Source organism: Megalobrama amblycephala, linkage group LG7, assembly GCF_018812025.1.
Source record: "Megalobrama amblycephala isolate DHTTF-2021 linkage group LG7, ASM1881202v1, whole genome shotgun sequence".
Classification (NCBI taxonomy): Eukaryota; Metazoa; Chordata; class Actinopteri; order Cypriniformes; family Xenocyprididae; genus Megalobrama; species Megalobrama amblycephala.
The window spans coordinates 57,051,769-57,076,773 of NC_063050.1; the positions used below are offsets into that span (position 1 = coordinate 57,051,769).

General features: G+C 35.6%; 2 protein-coding genes across 7 annotated transcripts in view; both read right to left on the reverse strand.

The window, feature by feature from the left end:
- Nucleotides 1-459: 459 nt before the first annotated feature.
- On the reverse strand, nucleotides 460-17,854 carry LOC125273007 (transmembrane protein 255B). The gene is made up of 9 exons (XM_048198230.1): nucleotides 17,709-17,854; nucleotides 15,353-15,495; nucleotides 15,092-15,154; nucleotides 8,108-8,197; nucleotides 7,872-7,952; nucleotides 5,432-5,505; nucleotides 5,195-5,354; nucleotides 4,840-4,989; nucleotides 460-1,983 (listed from the first exon to the last, which is right to left on the reverse strand). The coding sequence occupies exons 1-9, from the start codon at nucleotides 17,731-17,733 to the stop codon at nucleotides 1,759-1,761; spliced, it is 1,011 nt and encodes a 336-aa protein (XP_048054187.1). The 5' UTR covers nucleotides 17,734-17,854; the 3' UTR covers nucleotides 460-1,758.
- Nucleotides 17,855-18,255: 401 nt separating this feature from the next.
- Nucleotides 18,256-25,005, reverse strand: part of cenpe (centromere protein E) — a 33,239-nt gene continuing 26,489 nt past the window's right edge. For 5 of the 6 annotated variants that reach the window (XM_048198232.1, XM_048198233.1, XM_048198235.1 and 2 more), the window contains 8 exons: nucleotides 24,731-24,934; nucleotides 23,341-23,484; nucleotides 23,074-23,186; nucleotides 22,893-22,990; nucleotides 22,613-22,721; nucleotides 20,796-21,049; nucleotides 20,253-20,309; nucleotides 18,256-18,544 (listed from right to left, as the gene is read on the reverse strand). In XM_048198232.1, the coding sequence (XP_048054189.1) occupies nucleotides 18,426-18,544; nucleotides 20,253-20,309; nucleotides 20,796-21,049; nucleotides 22,613-22,721; nucleotides 22,893-22,990; nucleotides 23,074-23,186; nucleotides 23,341-23,484; nucleotides 24,731-24,934 (1,098 nt within the window). In that variant the 3' untranslated portion in view covers nucleotides 18,256-18,425. The remainder of the gene's footprint in view (nucleotides 18,545-20,252; nucleotides 20,310-20,795; nucleotides 21,050-22,612; nucleotides 22,722-22,892; nucleotides 22,991-23,073; nucleotides 23,187-23,340; nucleotides 23,485-24,730; nucleotides 24,935-25,005) is intronic. The other variant, XM_048198234.1, reaches the window with a different exon arrangement.

Genomic DNA, 25,005 nt, shown 5'->3' on the forward strand with positions numbered 1-25,005 from the left:
TTCTTTATAGAGACATTTTTAAATTTCAGAGGTGACTTTGGTTGATCATATTTTCAGACACGATTTGTGTCACAAAATGGATGTTAATAAAATACTGAAATTAATTTAACAATGAAATAATGACAGAACTGAAGGTGATTCTGTAATGTAATAATTCTGAAAAGCTCATGATTAAGCTGAAATTGTATTAAAAAGTCTTTAATTCACACTGGTAACTTGCAGAAACGAACGGGTTAAGAACATCTTGAGATATTTAAATTGACAGGCTTTGATTTTGTCTGATCGTACAATACTGGGTTGTTTTGTCTTGTACAACATTTAAAACTTCACATTAGTGAATCCTAACCATATATTTGTCCATCTATTAACTCTTTAAGTAGCAAACACGTGCTCATTTTTTTAGTGTGTGAGGTGTTAATGACAATACATTATAAAAAATAAAATCTTGTAATAGTCATATAGCAGCTGCAATGTTTATTATTTGAAAATACCAAATAAATTCATGGGATTTAAGACAAATTGGTGGTTATCCTAACTTTAAAATTCTTTGATGAATGTTCTTAAAGTTTAGCCTTTGGACATGAGGAAAAAATACATTGAAAACAGAATATTCTTAATCTTGTTAGAAAACATGAGGTAACACTTTACAATAAAGTCCCATTAGTCAATGCATTAACTAGTTACAGTATTTATTAACTCTTTCCCCTCTAGTCAGTTTTTCAAAAGTAGCCAGAAGCAGCATTTTTGATCATTTTCACAAAACTTTCATGGTCCCAGAATATTTTGTTGTATAAATATCTGAACATCATCAAAAGAAAGAACAGAGCCTCTGCTTTTAAACAACAAAAACGTTTTATTCTAGCTTAATGCATTCTTTTTTATCTCTTGAATATGGATATGCTTCATAAAAAAGCAACATTTTGAACAAAAAGCTGAGAAAATCGTGTTTTTGTCAAAGTCTTTGTCCATATGATCAAAACACAGATGGAGTAGATCGAGTCCATCAACACCTCAAAGCTTCAGTCGTTTCCTCTTCATGGGTTCGACATTTCGTTCAGTAACCGACGGTTTTGATTTATATGCCGTTTGGTGATCGTGTTATTTATGTGCGTCAGCAATGCTACTGTCGCTTGTTTCTGCTGCTTGCTTCACCTGTGTTTTGATCTGGAGATTCTGTACTCTTTCAGAAGATGTGTAATAGCGCCCCCTAAGGTATAACAGTCAAAGCACGGATTCCCGGAAAAACTTGTCAATGCCGGGGAAAGAGTTAACATTTAACATTAGTTAATAAAAATGCAACTGTTGATTGTTAGTTCATGTTAACTAATGTAGTTAACTAATGGAACCTGTTATTAAACCATACGTGTTATTCAGGAATCTGATATAAACATGACGACACTAACTCTCAGTAAGATTCTCTTCAAACTGATGACTAGTTGATCTGCCCTGCAGAAGAAGACTAAAGCACTGTGTTGTACTCTTGTGTTATGACTAGAGTCGGACACATTTCACAACACAATAGCTTGTTCAGCCGGAAGCGTTTGTGTTGTGATCCGGTGAATCAAACAATGAAGATCCCACCTCAGGAACAGGGAGTTAAACATTAAAGTTCAGAGGTAAACTACTGAAGAACAACAACATCGATCACATTTGCTACGAGAAACACTGACGATTACAGAGGTCATTAGCGGCGACGGTCACACAGATCTTCACGGGTCAGACGTCCCGTCAGAGGTCAGTGTTCCTGGTTCAGGTGTTTCAGCAGGCGTAGGGCGGAGGCTTCTCGAAGGGCCCTAAGGAGTGAGCGTAGAGCGAGGGAGCGTTTGGAGTCAGCATGTATCCGCTGGTGTCCTGAGACGAGGTTTGAGTCGGTGGGCCTGGGTTCGTCCCGCTTTGAGCGGCCGGTTGAGCCTCATCAGACGGGGAGGCCGAGACCTCGGGGATGGACGGACTTGCGGATGGAGCTGGGTAACCGTTCAGATGCTGGAAGACAAAGAATCAAAAATAATGTCAGAAATGACCAGATTAAAGCATTGTGTGTTGACTTTATAGCAGCTGCTTGTTTAAATTATTTAGAGGTGGGCAATATAACCCAAAAACTTTACTATGAAGTAAGTCATTTTCAACCACTGTAAGGAACAACATCATGATATAGTAATTCTGCCTGAAATCAGACACTTTACAATTTGAAATTTAAGCCAGTTACATTTGGGAAAAGTTAAACTTACATCAGACACTTTGACAACCAGCTATTTTTCACTTAAGAACAAAATGGACCGATAATTAAAATCTGTTAATAGAACAAAACAGGCCGTTATTTAAATCTTTTATAGGAACAAAATGTACTGATATTTAAATATGCTAATAGAAGAAAAACAGGACGATATTTAAATCTGTTAATAGAACAAAACAAACCGATATTTAAATCTTTTATAGGCACAAAACAGGCCGATATTTAAATTTGTTAATAGAACAAAACAAACCGATATTTAAAATCTGTTAATAGAACAAAACAGGCCGATATTTAAATCTTTTATAGGCACAAAACAGGCCAATATTTAAATCTGTTAATAGAACAGAACAAAAACCGATATTTAAAATCTCTTAATAGAACAAAACAGACGATATTTAAATCTGTTAATAGAACAAAACAAACCGATATTTAAATCTTTTATAGGCACAAAACAAACTGATATTTAAATTTGTTAATAGAACAAAACAAACTGATATTTAAAATCTGTTAATAGAACAAAACAGGCCGATATTTAAATCTTTTATAGGCACAAAACAAACTGATATTTAAATCTGTTAATAGAACAAAACAAAAACCGATATTTAAAATCTCTTAATAGAACAAAACAAACGATATTTAAATCTGTTAATAGAACAAAACAAACCGATATTTAAATCTGTTAATAGAACAAAACAAACCGATATTTAAATCTTTTATAGGCACAAAACAGACGATATTTAAATCTGTTAATAGAACAAAACAAACCGATATTTAAATCTTTTATAGGCACAAAACAGGCCGATATTTAAATTTTTTAATAGAACAAAACAAACCGATATTTAAAATCTGTTAATAGAACAAAACAGGCCGATATTTAAATCTTTAATAGGCACAAAACAAACTGATATTTAAATCTGTTAATAGAACAAAACAAAAACCGATATTTAAAATCTGTTAATAGAATAAAACAATACGATATTTAAATCTCTTAATAGAACAAAACAAACCGATATTTAAATCTGTTAATAGAACAAAACAAACCGATATTTAAATCTGTTAATAGAACAAAACAGACGATATTTAAATCTTTTATAGGCACAAAACAGACGATATTTAAATCTGTTAATAGAACAAAACAAACCGATATTTAAATCTTTTATAGGCACAAAACAGGCCGATATTTAAATTTTTTAATAGAACAAAACAAACCGATATTTAAAATCTGTTAATAGAACAAAACAGGCCGATATTTAAATCTTTTATAGGCACAAAACAAACTGATATTTAAATCTGTTAATAGAACAAAACAAACCGATATTTAAAATCTGTTAATAGAATAAAACAATACGATATTTAAATCTCTTAATAGAACAAAACAAACCGATATTTAAAATCTGTTAATAGAATAAAACAATACGATATTTAAATCTCTTAATAGAACAAAACAAACCGATATTTAAATCTGTTAATAGAACAAAACAAACCGATATTTAAATCTGTTAATAGAACAAAACAGACGATATTTAAATCTTTTATAGGCACAAAACAGACTATATTTAAATCTGTTAATAGAACAAAAAAACCCGATATTTAAATCTTTTATAGGCACAAAACAGGCCGATATTTAAATTTTTTAATAGAACAAAACAAACCGATATTTAAAATCTGTTAATAGAACAAAACAGGCCGATATTTAAATCTTTTATAGGCACAAAACAGGCCGATATTTAAATCTGTTAAAAGAACAAAACAAACCGATATTTAAAATCTGTTAATAGAACAAAACAAACCGATATTTAAATCTGTTAATAGAACAAAACAAACTGATATTTAAATCTGTTAATTGAACAAAACAAACCGATATTTAAATCTGTTAATAGAACAAAACAAACTGATATTTAAATCTGTTAATAAAACAAAACAAACCGATATTTAAATCTTTTATAGGCACAAAACAGACCGATATTTAAATCTGTTAATAGAACAAAACAAACTGATATTTAAATCTGTTAATAAACAAAACAAACCGATATTTAAATCTTTTATAGGCACAAAACAGGCCGATATTTAAATCTGTTAATAGAACAAAACAAACCGATATTTAAATCTGTTAATAGAACAAAACAGACCGATATTTAAATCTGTTAATAGAACAAAACAAACCGATATTTAAATCTTTTATAGGCACAAAACAGACCGATATTTAAATCTGTTAATAGAACAAAACCGACGACATTTAAAACTCTTAAAAGGAACAACATTTTGTGCTAGACAACACTATAAATACAATACATCCAGATCTAAATCGGAGGATCACTCGTATCATCTTTATACGTCATAATATCACCCAGCACTAAAACTGAAGCACTACAGAACTACAGGCATAACAGCATGACTTTCTGTAAAGTTGCTTTGAAAATTGTGAAAAGCACTATAGAGATACAATTGAATTTGAAATGGCAATTTATTCTTCGTCTCTGTGATTGTGATTGATCAGTGATCAGTCATTCTGTCCCTAATACTGTAATTAATATTTATTGAAGCATGAATGTAATAATACTCAGTCATGTTGGTATCCGGAGAGCGGCGGGTTGGTTAGCGCTTACCTGCATGGGCAGCGGGTAGTTTGGGTAGGCGGGTAGAGTTTGTCCGGAGGGGCAGAAGCCGGCGTAGGTGATCAGGTGTTGGCTGGGATTGTACATGATGTGAGGGGGTGGAGCCGGACTGGGTGTCATGTGATTGTGAGCTGTAGGCGCCTGAACACACACACACACACACACACACACACACACACACACACCCCTCTAAATCAACTACAGACTCATGAAGACATCAGAAACACATGAACGTGGAAGTTCTGACACTGACAGTGAGGATCATTACTGTGAAGCTGCTTTGAAACGATCTGTATTGTATAAAGCGCTGCAGAAACTGAATTGTGAATGTTTACTGAAGACTCACCAGGTCTTTGAAGGCTCCCAGTACGGCGGCGTTGATGATGCCCAGAAACACTCCGAGCACGTTGAGCGTCACACCGGCCCACAGCAGACGGTACAGATTCACCACGTCCCAGCAGCTGCTGACGCCCGTGAACTCGTAGTACTGCACATGATAGTCCAGACTAACACACACACACACACAGTTATTGTACACACACACTCTGCTGTAAATGCGCAGTGATTCATGAGCGTCGCTCACCTGTCGCAGTGGAATAAGTCGCAGCAGTAGCAGGTGTTGCTCTTCACCTTCATTTTACACTGATTACAGTGAACCTGATCACAGCAGAGCAACAGTCATTTATGGGCAAATTTAAGATGTTTACTAAGATCCTTCTATTATCTACTGAATCCCACAATAATATTTAAAATAGCAGTAAGATTATATATATATAAATATATATATATATATATATATATAAAATCATCATTTATTAGGTACTTTCAGTTGGGAGGTGTCTGTCCTGAACTTGAGAAAATGATATTGAAATAATTTTTGCAATTTTTTCCATTGTTGTTTTTAAAAATATATTTTTGATTTCTTATTATTTAAAAAAGTTAAAAATATATTTTTAAATCATGAAACTTTATGTAAAAAAAATGTGTCCCTCATGTTCATGTCACTACCGAAACAGTGTGTGTTTGAGTCATTGTCTGAGACTGATTTTAACACACTTCAGGAAATATTCCTCTCACAGCGTCTCTTTCACAGCAGATATATCATCATTCTGAGCTAAATGTGTTCAGAAGCCTGAAAATCTGTGTGGAGCTTTAAGAACGTCACTAACAAACACCTTTTTCTGCAATTAAGCAAACTTTTTTGGGTGTTATTCAATAAAATGTAGTTTTTTTTTTGTGTGTGACTATCTGTTCAGAACTGTGTTAGCTAACCATGTGCTGATCATCATCTTTGAGCGGCTCAAAAGTGTCGAAAATTGTCACTACATGTTTCAGTCATGACTGTTTCGGTAGTGACATCATTGTTCTGGTAGTGACAAAAGTGAACACATTATCATTTATTTGGGGGAAATAAACTAAATTTTAGTACAGTTATTCAAATCATTAGTGTTTTAACATGTTTTAGCATGCGAGTTAAATCTTGTCATGTGATGTGGTCACTACCAACACATCACTGTCACTACTGAAACTGTGCAGTCACGACCAAAACATGGATGTTTTGTCAGAAATAAAGTATATTGAATGATCAGCTAAGATGTTATTATAGTGTTTATTCAAACTAATGAATCCTTCACTTTAAAATCAGTTTGATAAACTTTATGACTTTTACAAAGAAAGATTGGATTCAAAATACAACAAATCTCATAAATTACACTTGAAATATTGTTAAAATTGTAATTGTTATTGGTTTACCTGTGAAAACCCTTTTTAAAATAGCAAAAATATACACACAGTACAGTCCAAAAGTTTGGAACCACTAAGATTTTTAATGTTTTTAAAAGAAGTTTCGTCTGCTCACCAAGGCTACATTTATTTAATTAAAAATACAGTAAAAAACAGTAATATTGTGAAATATTATTACAATTTAAAATAACTGTTTTCTATTTGAATATATTTCACAAAGTAATTTATTCCTGTGATCAAAGCTGAATTTTCAGCATCATTACTCCAGTCTTCAGTGTCACATGATCCTTCAGAAATCATTCTAATATGCTGATCTGCTGCTCAAGAAACATTTAATGTGTACAATTGTACAAAATATTTGTGTACAATATTTTTTTTCAGGATTATTTGATGAATAGAAAGTTCAAAAGAACAGTGTTTATCTGAAATCTAATCTTTTGTAACATTATAAATGTCTTTACTGCCACTTTTGATTGATTTAATGCATCCTTGCTGAATAAAAGTATTCATTTCTTTAATTTCTTTTGTAATTTCAAATGTTTATTGAGCAGCAAATCAGCATATTAGAATGATTTCTGAAGGATCATGTGACACTGAAGACTGGAGTAATGATGCTGAAAATTCAGCTTTGATCACAGGAATAAATTACTTTGTGAAATATATTCAAATAGTACACAGTTATTTTAAATTGTAATAATATTTCACAATATTACTGTTTTTTACTGTATTTTTAATTAAATAAATGTAGCCTTGGTGAGCAGACGAAACTTCTTTTAAAAACATTAAAAATCTTAGTGGTTCCAAACTTTTGGACTGGACTGTATTTCTAAGGTAGATGTAAACAAAATCATAATAGGTCAATGTGACCCTTCTTATTAAATTATTTATTATTGTGTTTTGGTCGTGACATTCGGGGAGAGAAAAAAAATATTCAAAACTTTCTGAAAATACAATATGAGAATTAACTGCACAAAGAAATGTGTTACTAGAAATGTGTATCTTGGATATTACACAACTTACATACATATAAAATTTGTGGAAAAATACTTTTTTTATTTTCCAAGACGTTTCCAACTCTGACTTTGAACCAGTTCTGTAGAATGACCCGTATACAAGTTCAAATTTACAGCTTTATATTTCTGATTGAAACTGATGTCATGTTTATATCTGACCAGCAGAGGGAAGCAGAGCACAGGAACACAAACCCTACAGCGCTCCATTAATCAAGCCTGTCTCTGAATGTTTCTAATTCATGTTCATGATGCTTCAGATGAACTCACCTCAGTGTAGTAGCTGTCATAGGAGTAAGATGATGAGCTGGAGTAAAACTCACAGCGGCCCTCCATCAGCGGCCTCCTTTCCTACACACACACACACACACACACACACACACACACACACACACACACACACACACACACACACACACACACACACACACACACACACACACTCTCTCAGTATGGATGATTTTCTGCATGAGCAGTGAGAGAGCAGCATGTGAGCAGATACTCACGATGAACTCGGCTGCGATGATGCCGTCGATGATGGAGCAGAGGAAACACGACACGACTCCCAGACTGATGAAGATGATGGACGCCACCAGCTGACGGACACAGACAGTGTTAAACTCACCGTTTTATAGAATATTGCAGTACTTATTATTCATTATTGTGTTAAATTCATAATCTTGAATCAGAATATCTTGCAGCATCTCTTCTCTTCTCTGATGATGAGGGCGGGGCAACCTGTCACTCACATGAGATCCACCAATAGCAAACCACAACCATCCAATCAATTCCCCACAGACAAAATCAAGCCCCGCCCTACATTTGTTCTTGTTTGTGAAGCGTTTCACTCGGATATATACGACACAATAGAGAAGAAAAGACCAGCGCAACTTCTGTTTCATGTTGATTTATTAACCCAATAAAGCCTGCTGTCGAATATTTGATGTTAATTTCTAAAGCATCAGACTCAACATAAAGCACATATGTGAAATAAACTGGCCCATTTAAAAAATTCAAGTATTATTTTATACGTCAGGCTTTACAGGGTTAAAATCATCATGAATTAATCAGAACATCACATGAAATCCTCAGGCTCATACAGCGAGAGCAGAAGGTTTGGGTTTTGCGGTGTTTGCTGCAGGTGACTGACTGCAGTAATAAAGTAAATGTAGAGCTGTGGCGCCTCAGTCTGCTGGCACAGGGGTTTATGGGTGATTTACTGTCCCGAGAGCAGCAGCACACACAGGAAAGGTCGCTCTCATCGCAGCGAGTCTCGTCATGTCACTGCGTTTGTTTAATCAAGGCTCTGAGCAGCTGAAGCTGTAAATACTGACCAGATAAAACTCACATTCACACGCCAGAGATGATCACTGGAGCAAGAGACACACACACACACACACACACACACACACACACACACACACACACACACACACACACACACACACACACACACACACACACACACACACACACACACACACACACACACACACACACACACACGGTCAGGGTTCAAATCATTAACTAAAACTGTTACTGTTAATTGAAGTAAACAGAAATAAAATCAAATATAAATATTACATACAGTAGTGACCAAAAGTGATGAGCAGCCTGTAGTAAAGTGACACCTTCAGCCTTTATTCAAAGATTATTAAAGGTGCCCTAAAATCAAAAATTGAATTTACCTCAGCATAGTTGAATAACAAGAGTTCAGTACATGGAAATGACATACAGTGAGTCTCAAACTCCATTGTTTCCTCCTCCTTATATAAATCTCATTTGTTTAAAAGACCTCCGAAGAACAGGCGAATCTCAACATAACACCGACTGTAACGTAACAGTCGGGATCATTAATATGTACGCCCCCAATATTTGCATATGCCAGCCCATGTTCAAGGCATTAGACAAGCCAGTAACGTCTGGATCTGTGCACAGCTGAATCATCAGACTAGGTAAGCAAGCAAGAACAACAGCGAAAAATGGCAGATGGAGCAATAATAACTGACATGATCCAAGATATCATGATATTTTTAGTGATATTTGTAAATTGTCTTTCTAAATGTTTTGTTAGCATGTTGCTAATGTACTGTTAAATGTGGTTAAAGTTACCATCGTTTCTTACTGTATTCACGGAGACGAGAGCCGTCGCTATTTTCATTATTAAACACTTGCAGTCTGTATAATTCATAAACATCATTCTTTATAAATCTCTCCAACAGTGTTAGCTTTAGCCATGGAGCACTATCAAACTCATTCAGAATCAAATATAAACATCCAAATAAATACTATACTTACGCGATTAGACATGCTGCATGACGAACACTTTGTAAAGATCCATTTGAGGGTTATATTATCTGTGTGAACTTTGTTTATGCACTGTATTATAGAGTCGCGAGCTCCGTGGGCGGGAGCGAGAGATTTAAAGGGGCCGCAGCCTGAATTAGCGCATAGTTAATGATGCCCCAAAATAGGCAGTGAAAAAATTTATTTAAAAAAAATGTATGGGGTATTTTGAGCTGAAACTTCAGACACATTCAGGGGACACCTTAGACTTATATTACATCTTGTGAAAAAACGTTCTAGGGCACCTTTAAAGATTTTGTAATCATATTGTGTAGTTGTGCTTGGAGTCAATTTTTGATAACAATGAAACAACAAATTCTCTGGCCAGAGAAATTATGAACACATGCAAAACCGAGATAACCAACAAAATATTAATAACTGATTATGTTGAAGTCAGTGTTTGCTTTTTGTTTTTCTATGCTTTTTTTGCATAGTAAAACAAAACCTGTAGCCTCTAACTTCTTTTTTGCCAAATAGTTTTGTCAGATAAATACATTCAACAAGTTTAGTGTTTTTTTCTCCCTTCATATTTGAATAATTTAAAATATATAAAGTATTTTCATCATATTTTGATGGTTTAATCAAACTAGTAGAGTCATTAAAAACAAACATCTCCTCCGGAGATCACTTTTGGACACTACTGTAAATATTAATAAATATGTTATAATATAATATATTATAAAATTAATATGAATTGCCTTTGCAATTAACTGAAATAAGTTAGTTGCAGCACTAAAATTACTAAGTGTAAATAAATAAAAACTAAAACTGGAATAATAATCAAAACTAAATATTAATGTCTAATAAACAACAAAATCCACAAACTTAAACAACAAAAATTAATAAAAAACTGAAAATATAAAAACTAAAAGCTAATTCAAAATATTAATAAAAATTATAATAGTAAATAAATCTACTAAAATCTCACTAAAATACTAAAATCTCACCAACACTCACAACATCTCACATTTTGATTTTTATATAGTTTGTAACTTCATTTGAAAATTTGAAAAGCTTCTATTTAATTTCAACTTATATAAATATGAACAGACTGATATGATTGGTCAACAAATCTGGGATACTTTAATGAACAGTTAGGCTGTCTGAATATGTGCACTTCCCTATATAGTAGGCAAAAAACAGTATAGGGAGCATGTGTGAATTAATAGTATTCATAAAACAGATGAATGTTGGTTTCTGACACAGCCAGATGCGATGAGATTCAAACGACAATCAATCCGTCTGTCCATACCAAACACTACAACTACGAAAACACAATCAAATCAATCAAAAATCACAGCCAATCAGAAGAGCATGTGGGCGGAGTCTGTGCTAACTAACTCTGCTTACCTCAAGAGTGTTTATAATTCATTTATTTCTCATTTGAACACATAAATAAGATCATTTTCTTAGTATCAGGATGTTTCAGATAAATGAAAGAAATCTTTATTGTCCACTAGAGTGGAAATTTGACAAGCATCCATATAAACATCTAAATTTAAACAACAATTATCTAATATCCCACATTTCTCCTTCATAAGATGATTTGTGGTCAGTGTTTTGGAGATTAAATATCAAATATCATCACATTGACATCTGAATAATGAGACTGTCTTCAGAGCTGCTTATAGCTGAACTGAATTTGTTTCATAATTGATGAACACACAATAGAAATAAAGCTGACTTTCTGCTGAAAAACATTGAAAATAAACTTGACACATGAGATAAAGTTCAATCTGTCATGTATCAGTGTGTCAGTCACCTGATTACTGAAGTGCTGCAGAAACAGATCAACATCATCAATCACTGTTAACGAGCTCTTAAAGGCTCCTGACAGACCTGCAGCTCTACCAGCGTGTCATTTTCCTGCTTAATTGCGCTAACTAAATTCATTGGTGATAAACGAACCGAGGCGAAACATCACATGACCTCCAGAACAAACCAATAAAACAAGTCGTCTGCGATCATTAAACCTGAAACTGATCCGAACCGCATCATCAGTCAGCTGACCGGACTAAAGTAAACTGCAAGTCACTGATGACTATCTGATCTGCCATTGTGTGAATAAAACAATCACTTAATCAAAAAAAAAGTAATCTAATTACAAGTACTTGATTTTTGTAATCTGATTACATTATCAGTTACTTTCAGCTCTGCATGTAGTTTGAGTTTCACTGATGTTCAACTAAAGCTTTCCTCAGGCCCTTTATTTGTTTAATAATGACATTTTAGCAAGAGATAAGCAGGATCTCCTGAAGACTTCATCTAACCCACAAACTCTGAACACGAACGCTTTAAAGATGCATGTGAGAAGCTCCGTGTCAGTAACTCGACACCGGCTCTCTGCTTACCTGTCCTCACTCCAGCTCCGCTAACCACCGACATCCATGAACCAGCGGAGGTAATTAACAATTAAAACAGACATGATGCACGTCTACACACACACACACACACACTCTGAATCCACACAGGTTATACAGAAACTTGTAATCTTTCAGATGTTGTAGTGATCATGTATTTGAAGGGAGCGAGAGCGTCTGCTGGAAGATTATGACACAGACAGAAGAGCATTTGAGCTGAAGATGAAGAGAAATGCGACAGATCTCACTGATTCAAACACTGATTCATGAACAACTGAACGATTCCGAGTCATTAACAATCCATTCATGATTCTTTGATGGAAGCTCATCCGACTGGCCTTCTTTACAGTGAAAAATGGATCTTTGGGATTAAAAAAAAAAAAAATACTGAAAGGTTCTTTGGAATCATTGCAAAAAAACACCATTTGGAACCTTTATTTTTAAGCGTGCACTTCTTAAAAGAACCGTGGAACACTATAGAGAACCTTTAGTGGAATGGAAAGATTCCATGGATGTTCTTCATGGAAGCATTAATGCCAGTAAAGCAGCTTTATTATTAAGAGTGATGATAAACCAGAAGAAGCGGTTCTGCACCTGCGAGCGTCCCACTTTATCTTTAAAGCGTTTCATAATGGATGATGTTTGAGGATCTTGTTCTCTGAGGCTGAAGGTGACGACACTGAAACATCTGAATCATCATCATCCTGACGTCTCATTCTATTACAGTCATAATTCTGCAGCGTTTGACCTCCAAACTCTCCGGCAACAGTGTTCTGGTCACTTCCTCTCATCTCTGAGGGGTCAGAGGTCACGGGACTGTGTCTTCAGTGACACCCAGGAAATGAAACCTAAAGCTGCAGTGTGATACGGGCTGTTGCACATTAATGTGTTCATCTGAGCGCCTGTTCTCAGCTTACTGTGAGTGTGTGTGTGCGCATGTGTGTGTGTGTCTGTGGATAGAACGTATACGTATAGAACCGTCTTGTATAATGGAGTGTGTGCATGATGATTTTGTGAATGAGTGTGTGTGAGTGTGTGGGTGCTCATTAAATGTTAAAGGCTGTACTGGGATCAGAGCTCAGGACACAACAGAAGCCTAAATCAGACGTCTCACAGACTAATGACACGTCACCATGGTTACAGACCCACAACTTCCCTTCACCATGGTATCATTCTGATGGAGTTTGTGTGTGTTAGCAACCACATTGAATGCGTTAGTCACATAGCAACACCCTAGTAACCAAACGGAACACATTACAGTCACATAACAACACCTTAACAACAACAATGAACGCATTAGTCACATAGTAACACCCTAGCAACCACACAGAACACATTACAGTCACGTAGCAACACATTAGCAACCACATTGAACGTATTAGTCACATAGCAACACCCTAGCAACCACACGGAACACATTACAGTCACATAGCAATACCTTAACAACAACAACATTGAACGCATTAGTCACATAGCAACACCCTAGCAACCACACAGAACACATTACAGTCACGTAGCAACACATTAGCAACCACATTGAACGTATTAGTCACATAGCAACACCCTAGCAACCACACGGAACACATTACAGTCACGTAGCAACACCTTAACAACAACAACAACAACATTGAACGCATTAGTCAAATAGCAACACCTTAGTAACCACATTGAATGCATTAGTCACATAGCAACACCCTAGCAACCACACAGAACACATTACAGTCACATAGCAACACCTTGGCAACCGCATTGAATGCATTAGTCACATAGAAACACCCTAGCAACAACACGGAACACATTACAGTCGCATAGCAACCACATTGAACACATTACAGTCACATAGCAACACCTTAGCAACCGCACTGAATGCATTAGTCACATAGCAACACCCTAGCAACCACACAGAACACAACACCTTAATAACCACATTGAACGCATTAGTCACATAGCAACACCCTAGCAACCACACGGAACATATTACAGTCGCATAGCAACACCTTAGCAACCACATTGAACACAGTCACATAGCAACCACAAAGAACACATTAAAGTTGCATAGCAACACCTTAGCAACCACATTGAACGTATTAGCCTCATAGCAACACCTTAGCAACCACATTGAATGCATTAGCCTCATAGCAACACCTTAGCAACCACATTGAACGCATTAGCCACTAGCAACACCCTAGCAACCACATGGAACACATTACAGTCACACAGAAACACCTTAGCAACCACATTGAACACATTAGTCATGTAGCAACCCCTTAGCAACCACACAGAACACATTAGTCACATAGCAACACCTTAGCATCATGCTGGTGAGTTTTAGATAGGCAAACAGCAAACATCTGGTGTAGATAACCCTGTAAGTTGATCAGGAAGGTGGACGCAGCTCCTGTAGCCCAGTGATGCTCTTCTGGGGCATTAGCTTCATATAGTCATCAATGCTAATCTAATTCATCGAAAGCTTCGCCTGACATGTCAGCCAATCATGTTCAGCATTACTGAACACGTGTCCAATCACGCTCATCGATCTGAGAGCGGATGTGCCTTGTGTTTCCTGGTAAAAACACAATTTGATGGCCCATATCTCATGAGTAATATTATCTGAAATATATTTCACAGGGACAGAAACAAACAGCACCTGAAATACACCCGCTGTAATTGTATTGACAAGCCATTATGCCACTCAAGAGAGCTGATACTCTGTTTACCCGTGTCTAAAATAGACCGTAAAGCTATTTTCTGATAGATTTGAGCTGGTTTTGAGCTGGTACTCACCATCGGTCGCCGATTCTCCACCAGGTTCAGACCAACAACGCCCAAAAACGTTCCAAAACTCAGCTGCCATCAACAAGAGAACAAACCAACACTTGATTTAGTATGCAGTAATAACTTGAATTCATCTTTCAGCCAAATAACGACAGACTTTAAGGCTCAAACACACCACACTCAAACCGCTGCTGTCCTGGTGTTTTATTGCACGAATGAAAGGACAAAACAGAGTTCATTAAAGTAATGTGAAGTTTTCTCCTCACTCACTATAATCCCGGGATAGTATCCAGACACGGCCACATTATCCGTCTGCGTGGCCGCCAGCAGCCCGACCACCAGAATCAGAACTGAGAGCCCGAACAGAGACACTGAACACCAGAGAGCCGTCCGCCGCCGCTTCACAAACACATCTGTACAAACACACAACACAAGTGTTAGTCTCTCAGACTGGTTATACTGGCACAAACGCCCAGCCCTAAAACATGCACTATGGTAAAGCACTGAAGCATTATAGACATTACAACAGTATGACTTTCAGTAAAGCTGCTTTGAAATCATGTGTACTGTGAAAAACACTATACAAATAAATTTAACTTGATTATCACATAGCTTCTTATATGTAAAGTCAATTCTGCCTGAATACATACAGTACAATCAGGTCATTGACGAATAAGGTTTTTAAAACAAAAACATAATGGAGATATAATTAATTTTGAAGTTTTATTAAGTGTTAACAATGAGATTATGTGGTTTTTATAATCAATTAACACTGATTTTGTCATTTTTTACAAGGAGGACAAAATTTGTCACCAAGAAGTCATTCAGTTTAACCAAAATCTCGGTTTTACCAAATGACACTTTTGGTTACACCGAATGATGATATTTTCAAACAATGTTAACAGCTGATATCTAGCAAAAGGACAATCAAACATTTTATATTTAGTACAAGTTTTTAAAATATGACAACATTTTCCATGTTTTATAGCGGTTGCACCGAATGACCTGATGTTTCGGGACATGCGTATGATCAAGAGAAAACATGAATTTATCACATAGTTAAGAGAGAGTTAGTTACTTTGCTTCATGACCATGTGGTCCTTTGCAGGCGTCTGAATGATGTCACATGATATTGATCACATGACTTGATCCAGAAATGGTCCCTTTATATCGGTTACTCCGAATGACATCAATGAAATTCATTTTTCCGGACATTCTTTCTCATAACAAAGCAACGACTTCTACACATAATTTTTATATCATTTTGCACTATGTTGATATATGATGTTATAAAATCATGCCAGAATAAAAAAAATATACATTTATTACATTTTAAGATATTTTAATCACAAATGAAATGGCTGTATTGGCCTTTGGACGGTTAAACCAATGACCTTTTGACACTTCAACATCTTTAAAATACCTTTATATGGAGCAAAATATAATTAAAACCTTTTGGATTCAATAAAAGAGATCTAGTTGTACTACCTTACACACTCTGGATGTCACATCTTTGTTTTTTATTATTATTATGAAAGCCTTTGGACAAAAAAAAATTACCCATCACGTCATTGACCAAATCACATAAAGCGATATATAATGTTCCCATTAGGTTATTTCAGAATATTCTCTGAACATGAAACTCTAATCTGCTGATTGCGACAATAAAGCATGAAGATATTAAGATATTATAAACATTAACATCTCTAAAGCTCCTCAGAAACAATTTGTATTGTGAAAAGTGCTATACAAATACAACTGACTTGACTCGTCTCTTATATTAGAATATAAAAACAAAATGGACAGTAAACATGTAGACCAGCAGAGGTGTGTTATTTGTTAAACATCCCAAAATGTAAAACTTTACTGTATCATACGTAATTCTGACAAGCATACGTTTAAAAAACGGTAACACTATTTTACAGTATCCTTGTTACACGTTACATGTAGTTATTATAAAAATAACTATTAAATTATGCATCATTACATGCAATTAACCCTAAACCTAACCCTATAGTAAGTACAAGTAGTCAATTCATTTTACTCAGTTCTTAAATGTATAATTCCACTGTAACAAGGACACTAAAATAGTGGGTTACACTTTATTTTAAGGTATCTGTGTTACACTGTAATTAAGTACTGAGTAAAATGAATTAACTACTTTGAGCTTACTATAGGGTTAGGTTTAGGGTTAATTGCATGTAATTATGTATAATTTATAGTTATTACATCTACAGTAACGATATGTAACGTGTAACAATAACACTATAAAATAAAGTGTTACCAAAAAGTGTAACCAAAAAACCCACCCTTTACTTCATTATAGATACATTTTACTTAAGTTACTCCACAGAATATTTGTACTTTTTAAATTCATTAAAAAATTTATATTGCTTGATTAAAAAAAAAAAAAAAAATATGAACACAACACTAACAATAACACTTACACGCAGCCCTCATTTTAATTACTAAATAAACATCATTGTTCCTTATAAACTCATGCATCATCTCTTCTGATGGACTGTTATTACAGATGAGCTGCTGTTATTATAGATCACATTATGTTATCTTAATGAATGAACTGATGTTATTAGATGAGGGTTTATTATAGAGGAGCAGAACTCACCTGCTGGATCCGCGTTCTGCTGCATCGCGTCTGATGTTCCACACACACACACAGAATTCTATCCACACAATAAAGTTTATAATTTCCTCAGTATTTGTAACAAATCCTCGCGGTAAGTAAGCACGCGCCGCTCCGCTCAGGTAAAGTGAAGCGCGCGGGACTGACAACAAAAACTCACGCGACTGAGCTGACGGTGACGCATGAGCGGAGGAGCGCGCGCGCGCGCACACACACACACACACACACACACACACACACACACACCGCGACGCGACAAAACCAGACAGAGTTCAGGAGAATCTGTTTCACTGGAAATAAATTAATCTAGAGCTCAAAGACAACCTGCAAAGTAGAGTTCAAGACAAACTTTGACTGGCCTGAAAACATTTAAAATCAAATGCATTTAGTTCAATTAATCTTGTTTTACTATATTTTTCACTTAACCAGTTTGAAAACCCCTGGTTTAGCAGATACATGCATGAATAAAACCATAAACATTCAATTTAATAAACTCAGAGAGGAAACAAAAACACTCAGAGAACAAATCAACACTGAACACATTTTATTTACATAAAACATCACAACATTAAAAAAAAGCAAACATACATGAAAGAAATCTAGATTTGTAAAAGCACAATCAGTGCTCACTGAAGATGAACATCAGTTTTTGCATCATAAAATGCACGAGTTCAGAACTTCAACAGGGGTGAGGGCCGATCACTGCGTCGGGCACGCGTTAGCATTGACGCTAGCATCATGTTTTGTGGGCGAAGCGTCAGAAATCTTCCACCAGTCGTCTAGTGGAGCGGCACTGGATGCAACAGCTGTGCTGGAATCTAAAACAACAGACAGAATCAGCACAAGTCAGTCATTTCTACAGCAATTCATACAACAGAGTTTCAAAGCAGCTTCACAGTAATAAGAAAATAACTGTTAATGTCGTGAAATTCAATTATGAAATGACTAAATTCAGCCGTAAAGCAGCTCTACAGAAGACTAATTGAACTTTGCAACATTGAAATGAATTGAATGAACACTGAACTGAATTGAGCTGAATAATAACACCATCTTTAGAGAATAATTGAATTTTTCATAATTGATGAACTTTGCAGCAATGACCGTTATTGAAGTGAATTGAATAAATTGAGCTGAATAATGAATGTCTTCTGTAGAAATTATTGTATTCAGCTCAATTTATTCAATTAAGTTCAAAAAGTATCAATGCTACACAGTTCAATTAGTGTTCTGTAGAACTGCTTTACAGCTGAATTGAATTTCATAATTACTGAATTTTGCAACATTGTCACCGTTTAATTCAGTTGAATAACACTGAACTGAATTGACCTGAATAACACTACTGTCCTTAGAGATTAATTGAATTTTTCTTAAAAATCGATGAACTTTGCAGCATTATCCATTATTGAACTGAGTTGAATAATCTGCAAAGCTGCTTTACAGCTGAAATTACCATCATTCATTATTCTGCTCAATGTATTCAGTTTAGTTCAATACCGGTCATTGCTGCAAACTTCACCAATTACAAAAAATTCAATTAATCTCTAAAGACTATAGTGTCGTTATTCAGCTCAATTCAGTTCAATGTTGATTCAATTCATTTTAATAAGCATCAATGCTGCAAAGTTCAATTAGTCTTCTGTTGAGCTGCTTTACAGATGAATTGAATTTCATAATTATTGAATTTTGCAACATTGATACGTTGAACTGAACGGAATCAACATTGAACATAAATGAGCTGAATAACACTATAGTTTTTAGAGATGAATTGAATTTCATAATTGATGAACTTTGCAGCAATGACCATTTTTGAACTGAATTTAATAAATTGAGCAGAATAATGGAAGTAATTTCAGCTTTAAAACAGCTCTACAGAAGTCATTCAGCTCAATTTATTCAATTCAGTTCAATAAATATCAATGCTGCAAAGTTCAATTGTTCAATTAGTCTTCTGTTGAATTGCTTTACAGCTGAATAGAATTTCATAATTACTGAATTTTTCAACATTGACTCCGTTTATTTAATTCAGTTGAATAACACTGAACTGAATTAACCCGAATAACACTATTGTCTTTAGAGATGAATTGAATTTTTCATAATTGATGAATTTTGCAGCATTGACCATTATTCAACTGAATTGAATAAATTGAGATGAATTATGATGATTGTCTTCTGTAGAGCTGCTTTACAGCTGAAATTGTAGGTAATACGCTCAATTCAGTTTGATATTTTGTGATCTCATGCGATAGTGTCAGTAGGGTCAGATCAGTGATATTTTTTGGATATCAATCATCTTTTAAACCTCACGCAGTCCAGTTAGAACGACAGTGACAAGGAAATAAAACTCCATCAGGTGACAGTAATGAAGAACCCAGGCACCATTATAGAGTGTCTGAACCAGAAGCGACAAGATTCTCCCTGACGCCACACCAGTCAACCAGGTGATGTTGATCTTTTATCTCAGTGTGGCAGGTTAGGAGTTAAACACTGTAAGAGTGTTAGTGAGAAACACCCCACACGTGCAGTTACCCTCTTCATCACTGTCTGAAGAATCCTCCACTGGATCAGCTGACCAACACGAAACCTCTGACATCAAAACACACAGTGAGCATTTAAAACTCCTGTGCGACACAACTAGAGCTGTGCGATGTATTCACATTAAATCATGATACGGCCATTTACACGACACCGTTTTCAACTTAAAACGGAAAACTTTATGCGTTTTGTTCATTCATTACACGACAACAGCGTTTTGGGAGGCTGAAAACGCAAACTTTTGAATACAGGATTCAAAGTGCGAGCTTTTGAAAAGGATAGTTGTCGGTCTCTGTGTGAACTAAAATTTGAAAAAAAAAAAAAACTAAAAAAAAATTTGTTTAGTCTATAGGTGCGTAGTGTTTCTTTACAAAGTGACATCGCCATCTACTGGCCTGACAGCAGAATACAGCATTTCATACAGATGAACCATCTATTCAAGTCATTTTTTTTTAAATATCACAGAAAAACGAAATATCGCAGTGCGAGTTTTTCCCAGTATCGTGCAGCCCTCGACATAACACGGCGCTCGAGTACCTGGAACCGTCCCGAGGCTGGAGTTGTCGAAGAACTGCATGGGATGGTTGAGGGAGATGGGAACGCTGGAGCGCACGTCAAAGAACTTGCTCTTGGGAGAGTCCAGGAAGGCCTTCTTGGGCGAGTTGACTTCGGTCTCCATCAGAGGCGGCTGGCGTTTGGTTGGAGTGGATAGAGCATCTTTCCTGCCCTCCTTAATCTTGTACGCTCGCCGCTTCCACTTGTTGATCTCCTCCTGTTGTTTGCTCAGCAGACTACATGAAGCAGGAAACAGGTTTGATTAGGGTTAGATGATGCATACTGTATGTCACCATTCAGCCTAAAATACAGATTTGATTTTTGGTCCATATCACCCAGCGCTATGGAAGCTTGTTCCCACCACTAAAAAAAAAGTAATTGTGACTTTTTATCTCACAGAATTGTGTTTATATCATGCTATTCTTTAAAAAAAAAAAAAAGTCAGAATCGTCAGTTTGGCCCCCTCAGTTGGACATGATTCGCACTTCCGACTTTATATCACACAATTCTGACTTTATGACTCGCAATTCTGAGGAAAGAAATGTCAGAATTGTACGGAAGAGGATTAGGGCCAAGCAATAATAAAAAAATAAAACCATCTCGAGATTAAAGTTGTTAAATTTCGAGAAAAAAGTAAAAAAAAAAAAAAAAAAAATGTTGAGAATAAACTTTTTAAATTATGAGAAAAATGTTGTTAAATTACGAGAAAAAAGTCGAGATAAAATGTTGAGAACTCATTAAATTATGCGAACAAATTCGTTAAATTATGAGAACAAAGTCGTTAAATTTCGAGAAAAAGGTTGAGATAAAATGTTGAGAATAAACTCATTAAATTACAAGAAAAAAGTCATTAAATTACGAGAACAAATTTGTTCAATTATGAGAAAAATGTAATTAAATTATGAGAAAAAAGTAGAGATAAAATGTTGAGAATAAACTCATTAAATTACAAGAAAAAAGTCATTAAATTACGAGAACAAATTTGTTCAATTATGAGAAAAATGTAATTAAATTATGAGAAAAAAGTAGAGATAAAATGTTGAGAATAAAGTCATTAAATTATGCGAACAAATTCGTTAAATTATGAGAAAAATGTAATTAAATTATGAGAAAAAAGTAGAGATAAAATGTTGAGAATAAAGTCATTAAATTATGCGAACAAATTCGTTAAATGAGAAAAAACTAGTTAAATTTCAAGAAAAAGGTCGAGATAAAACGTTGAGAATAAACTCATTAAATTACAAGAAAAAAGTCATTAAATTACGAGAACAAATTCGTTAAATTATGAGAAAAATGTCGTTAAATTACGAGAAAAAAGTAGAGATAAAATGTTGAGAATAAAGTCAATAAATTACAAGAAAAAAGTCATTAAATTATGAGAACAAATTCGTTAATTTAATGACATTATTCTCAACATTTTATATCGACATTTTTCTCAATTTAACATTTTTCTCATAATTTAACGAATTTGTTCTCATAATTTAATGACTTTTTTCTCGTAATTTAACAACTTTAATCTCGAGATGGTTTTATTTTTTTATTATTACTTGGCCCTAATCCTCTTCCGTAGAATTGAGAGACTAAAAGTCAATTACCTTTTTTATTTTTATTTCATGGTGGAAACAAGCTTCAATACTAACACCATTAGTGGTTAGATCACATCAGGCATCACAACATCTGGAGTCACTCCTGTATTCTGTTCACACTGAATGTTTATTTAGAGGATCCAGGGCCACACTGAAATGCAGTGTGAACGCCACTTAATCAGCTGATCTGAAGTGATGTTTGAGTGCGGTCACCTCTCAAACTGAGCGTTCTTCTTCTGCAGCTCCTCCATCTTCTTGTCTTGAAGTGATGTGACTGGTCCGTTTGAGCCCAATTTCAGGTCAAACTCCTCACCGTCTGCGACTGCAGAAGACATTTACAACACTTATAAAGTCACATGACAAACTGTTCCCCTCTTAAAGGAGAATTTAAAAATGTGAAATCTGCTTTAGATAAACTCAAAAATGGATTCAGGGTCTTCTAAAGCGTGATCAATCGTTAGTGAATTCAGTAGCTAATCGAGCAGCGTCTTACAGGACTGTTCATCGTCCTGCTGCATTTTCCTCAGGGTCTCTTTCAGCTTGCGAATGACGTCGGCTCTGTGCTCCAACATGGAGCTCATCTGTGCGATCCTAGAAGAAAAGAATCACAGAAAAACGCATGATTAAACCGCACGTCACCGGATCGTCGCTACGCTGACAAACGGCACACATACTCTTTCTCATGACTTGTGGTGACTGCGATGTGATCCAGCTCCATTTTGACGAGTTTGTCCTTCAGGGCGGCGAGTTCAGCGGCAGCTGGTGTCATGTTCCTCTTAGACAGGACCTGCAGGATAAATTTAAGGAGAAAACCAAGTGTGATGTGGATACGGAGAGAAACCGAAAGGTGTGAAATCATCTGATGGTTTGGCAGCGGTGAGGTCAGTGTGACACTAGCTGTGTCAAACCTCTAACCATCACACTGTCAACTATTAACAAACCTCTGACTCTTTAAGTTTGGCTTCTAACTTCTGAATGAGAGCTTCCTTCTGCTTCAGCTGGGCACCGAGTTCCTGGATTTGAAGATGTTTCTGGTTCAAGGAATCAGACTGAACCTTCAGTTCCTTCATCTGATCCTGAATCTCCTGCCAGACACACAATTTACAATCAGGCCTCATTAGTCAATGCGTTAACTAAAACTACCCGCTATTAAGCAATTCATTTGTTGCAGTATTTATTAACCTCTGTTAATGTTATTCTTTAATCCTTTAAGACCTGAAGGCTTTTTTCAGAGTTTTTTTTCTGAGCGACACACACAAAAGACTCATAACTCCAAAACTGTAGCAAGGAGAGTCAAAAGTAGGTATCATTTGATAGAACACTTTTTAAATGTTCAGAAAATATAAAATTACATTAGGACATTTTCATGCTGAAAAAAAAAAAAAAAAAAAAAAAATTATACAATTTTTTAAAATAATTTTTCTTTTTTTATTATTTGACATGGAATAACTCAGGAATGCAATAAGATCGGATAAAAAATTATTTTTTGGTGATGTTCTCCTACATGTGAGCTGCATCTGGTTCAAATTTCGTGGTGATAGCATAAAGTTTAGTTTAATAAATTGTTATTAATTTTTTCCGCAGCCAGGTGGCGCCAACGGGCGGTAAACTCCAGTTCTTCTCAGCACTCCTTAGGAGTTTTTCAAAATGATTAGATGCATTAAGATGATATTCTAAGCTTTAAAATGATATCTATTTTGTGTTATTCCACATTGGAAAACGAACATGGATTGGTCCGGGAACACTGGATACACATTGCATCCCGGAAAGATGAGAGACATGTTTTTAGGCAAGTATGTTAAATCATTCCATAAGTAATATCTTGTGATCAACGCATTATATTATGTTGTATTTTTGGGTTCATTCTAATCGTGAGAATCTGCTTTAAATGTTGATGTCCATTTTCTATGATCTGTGCATTTTTCATGAAGTTATGAGCACGTGAAATATACATATTTGTATTCAGTTAGCGGCTGTGCTGTTTTTGTTGTAAACGCATATTACTCAGAACTCATTAGAGGGTGAAAACAAGCAACAAAAGCATGTTGGAGGCTTGATATGAAAGTTTAAAATCTCTGGTTTTGTATGCAAAAAGAATTTTTGTGCTACCTATATGGGTTAAATTTTTATTGGCTCTTAAAAAGAGACACGCAAATGGGAGCGCCGATGCTCCATCCGGTCTTAAAGGGTTAATTATTCTTTAAACGAAATGACACCAATTCTGAAAGTCGACCTTAATGAGTTTCTGACTGGTAAAAAAAAAAAAAAAAACCTATGCATGGACGTATTGTTCAGTAACATGCACATCTGACACTTTGGGCCGCTCCGTACCTCCATCTGCTTCTGCGTCTGCTGCAGCTGCAGCGACAGATGTTGATTGTCCCGCAGAAGCTCCGCCTCAGTTTTGGGCAGGGTGCCGTTTTGCGCTTGCAGCAGAGTTACAGTCTCTCTTCTCAGATCCTTCAGCCGCCGCTCGGACTCAGATGATGATGATCTGAGCGGGGCGCTCTCGGACTCGCATTCGTCCAGCAGAGCCTGTTGACGAGCACAGAATGGTCAGGAGAGAGGAGCAGGACAAAAACAAATAGAACGTATTCATAAATGCA

What these genes read in the sequence shown, in the direction of transcription:
- LOC125273007 (XM_048198230.1), bottom strand. Translation starts at nt 17,733, where the DNA reads ATGCAGCAGAACGCGGATCCAGCAG. An exon ending in ATGACAGCTACTACACTGAG is followed by an intron (nt 5,506 to 7,871) that starts GTGAGTTCATCT and finishes TGCTGTGATCAG; the next exon opens with GTTCACTGTAATCAGTGTAA. An exon ending in ACTACCCGCTGCCCATGCAG is followed by an intron (nt 1,984 to 4,839) that starts GTAAGCGCTAAC and finishes TTTGTCTTCCAG; the next exon opens with CATCTGAACGGTTACCCAGC.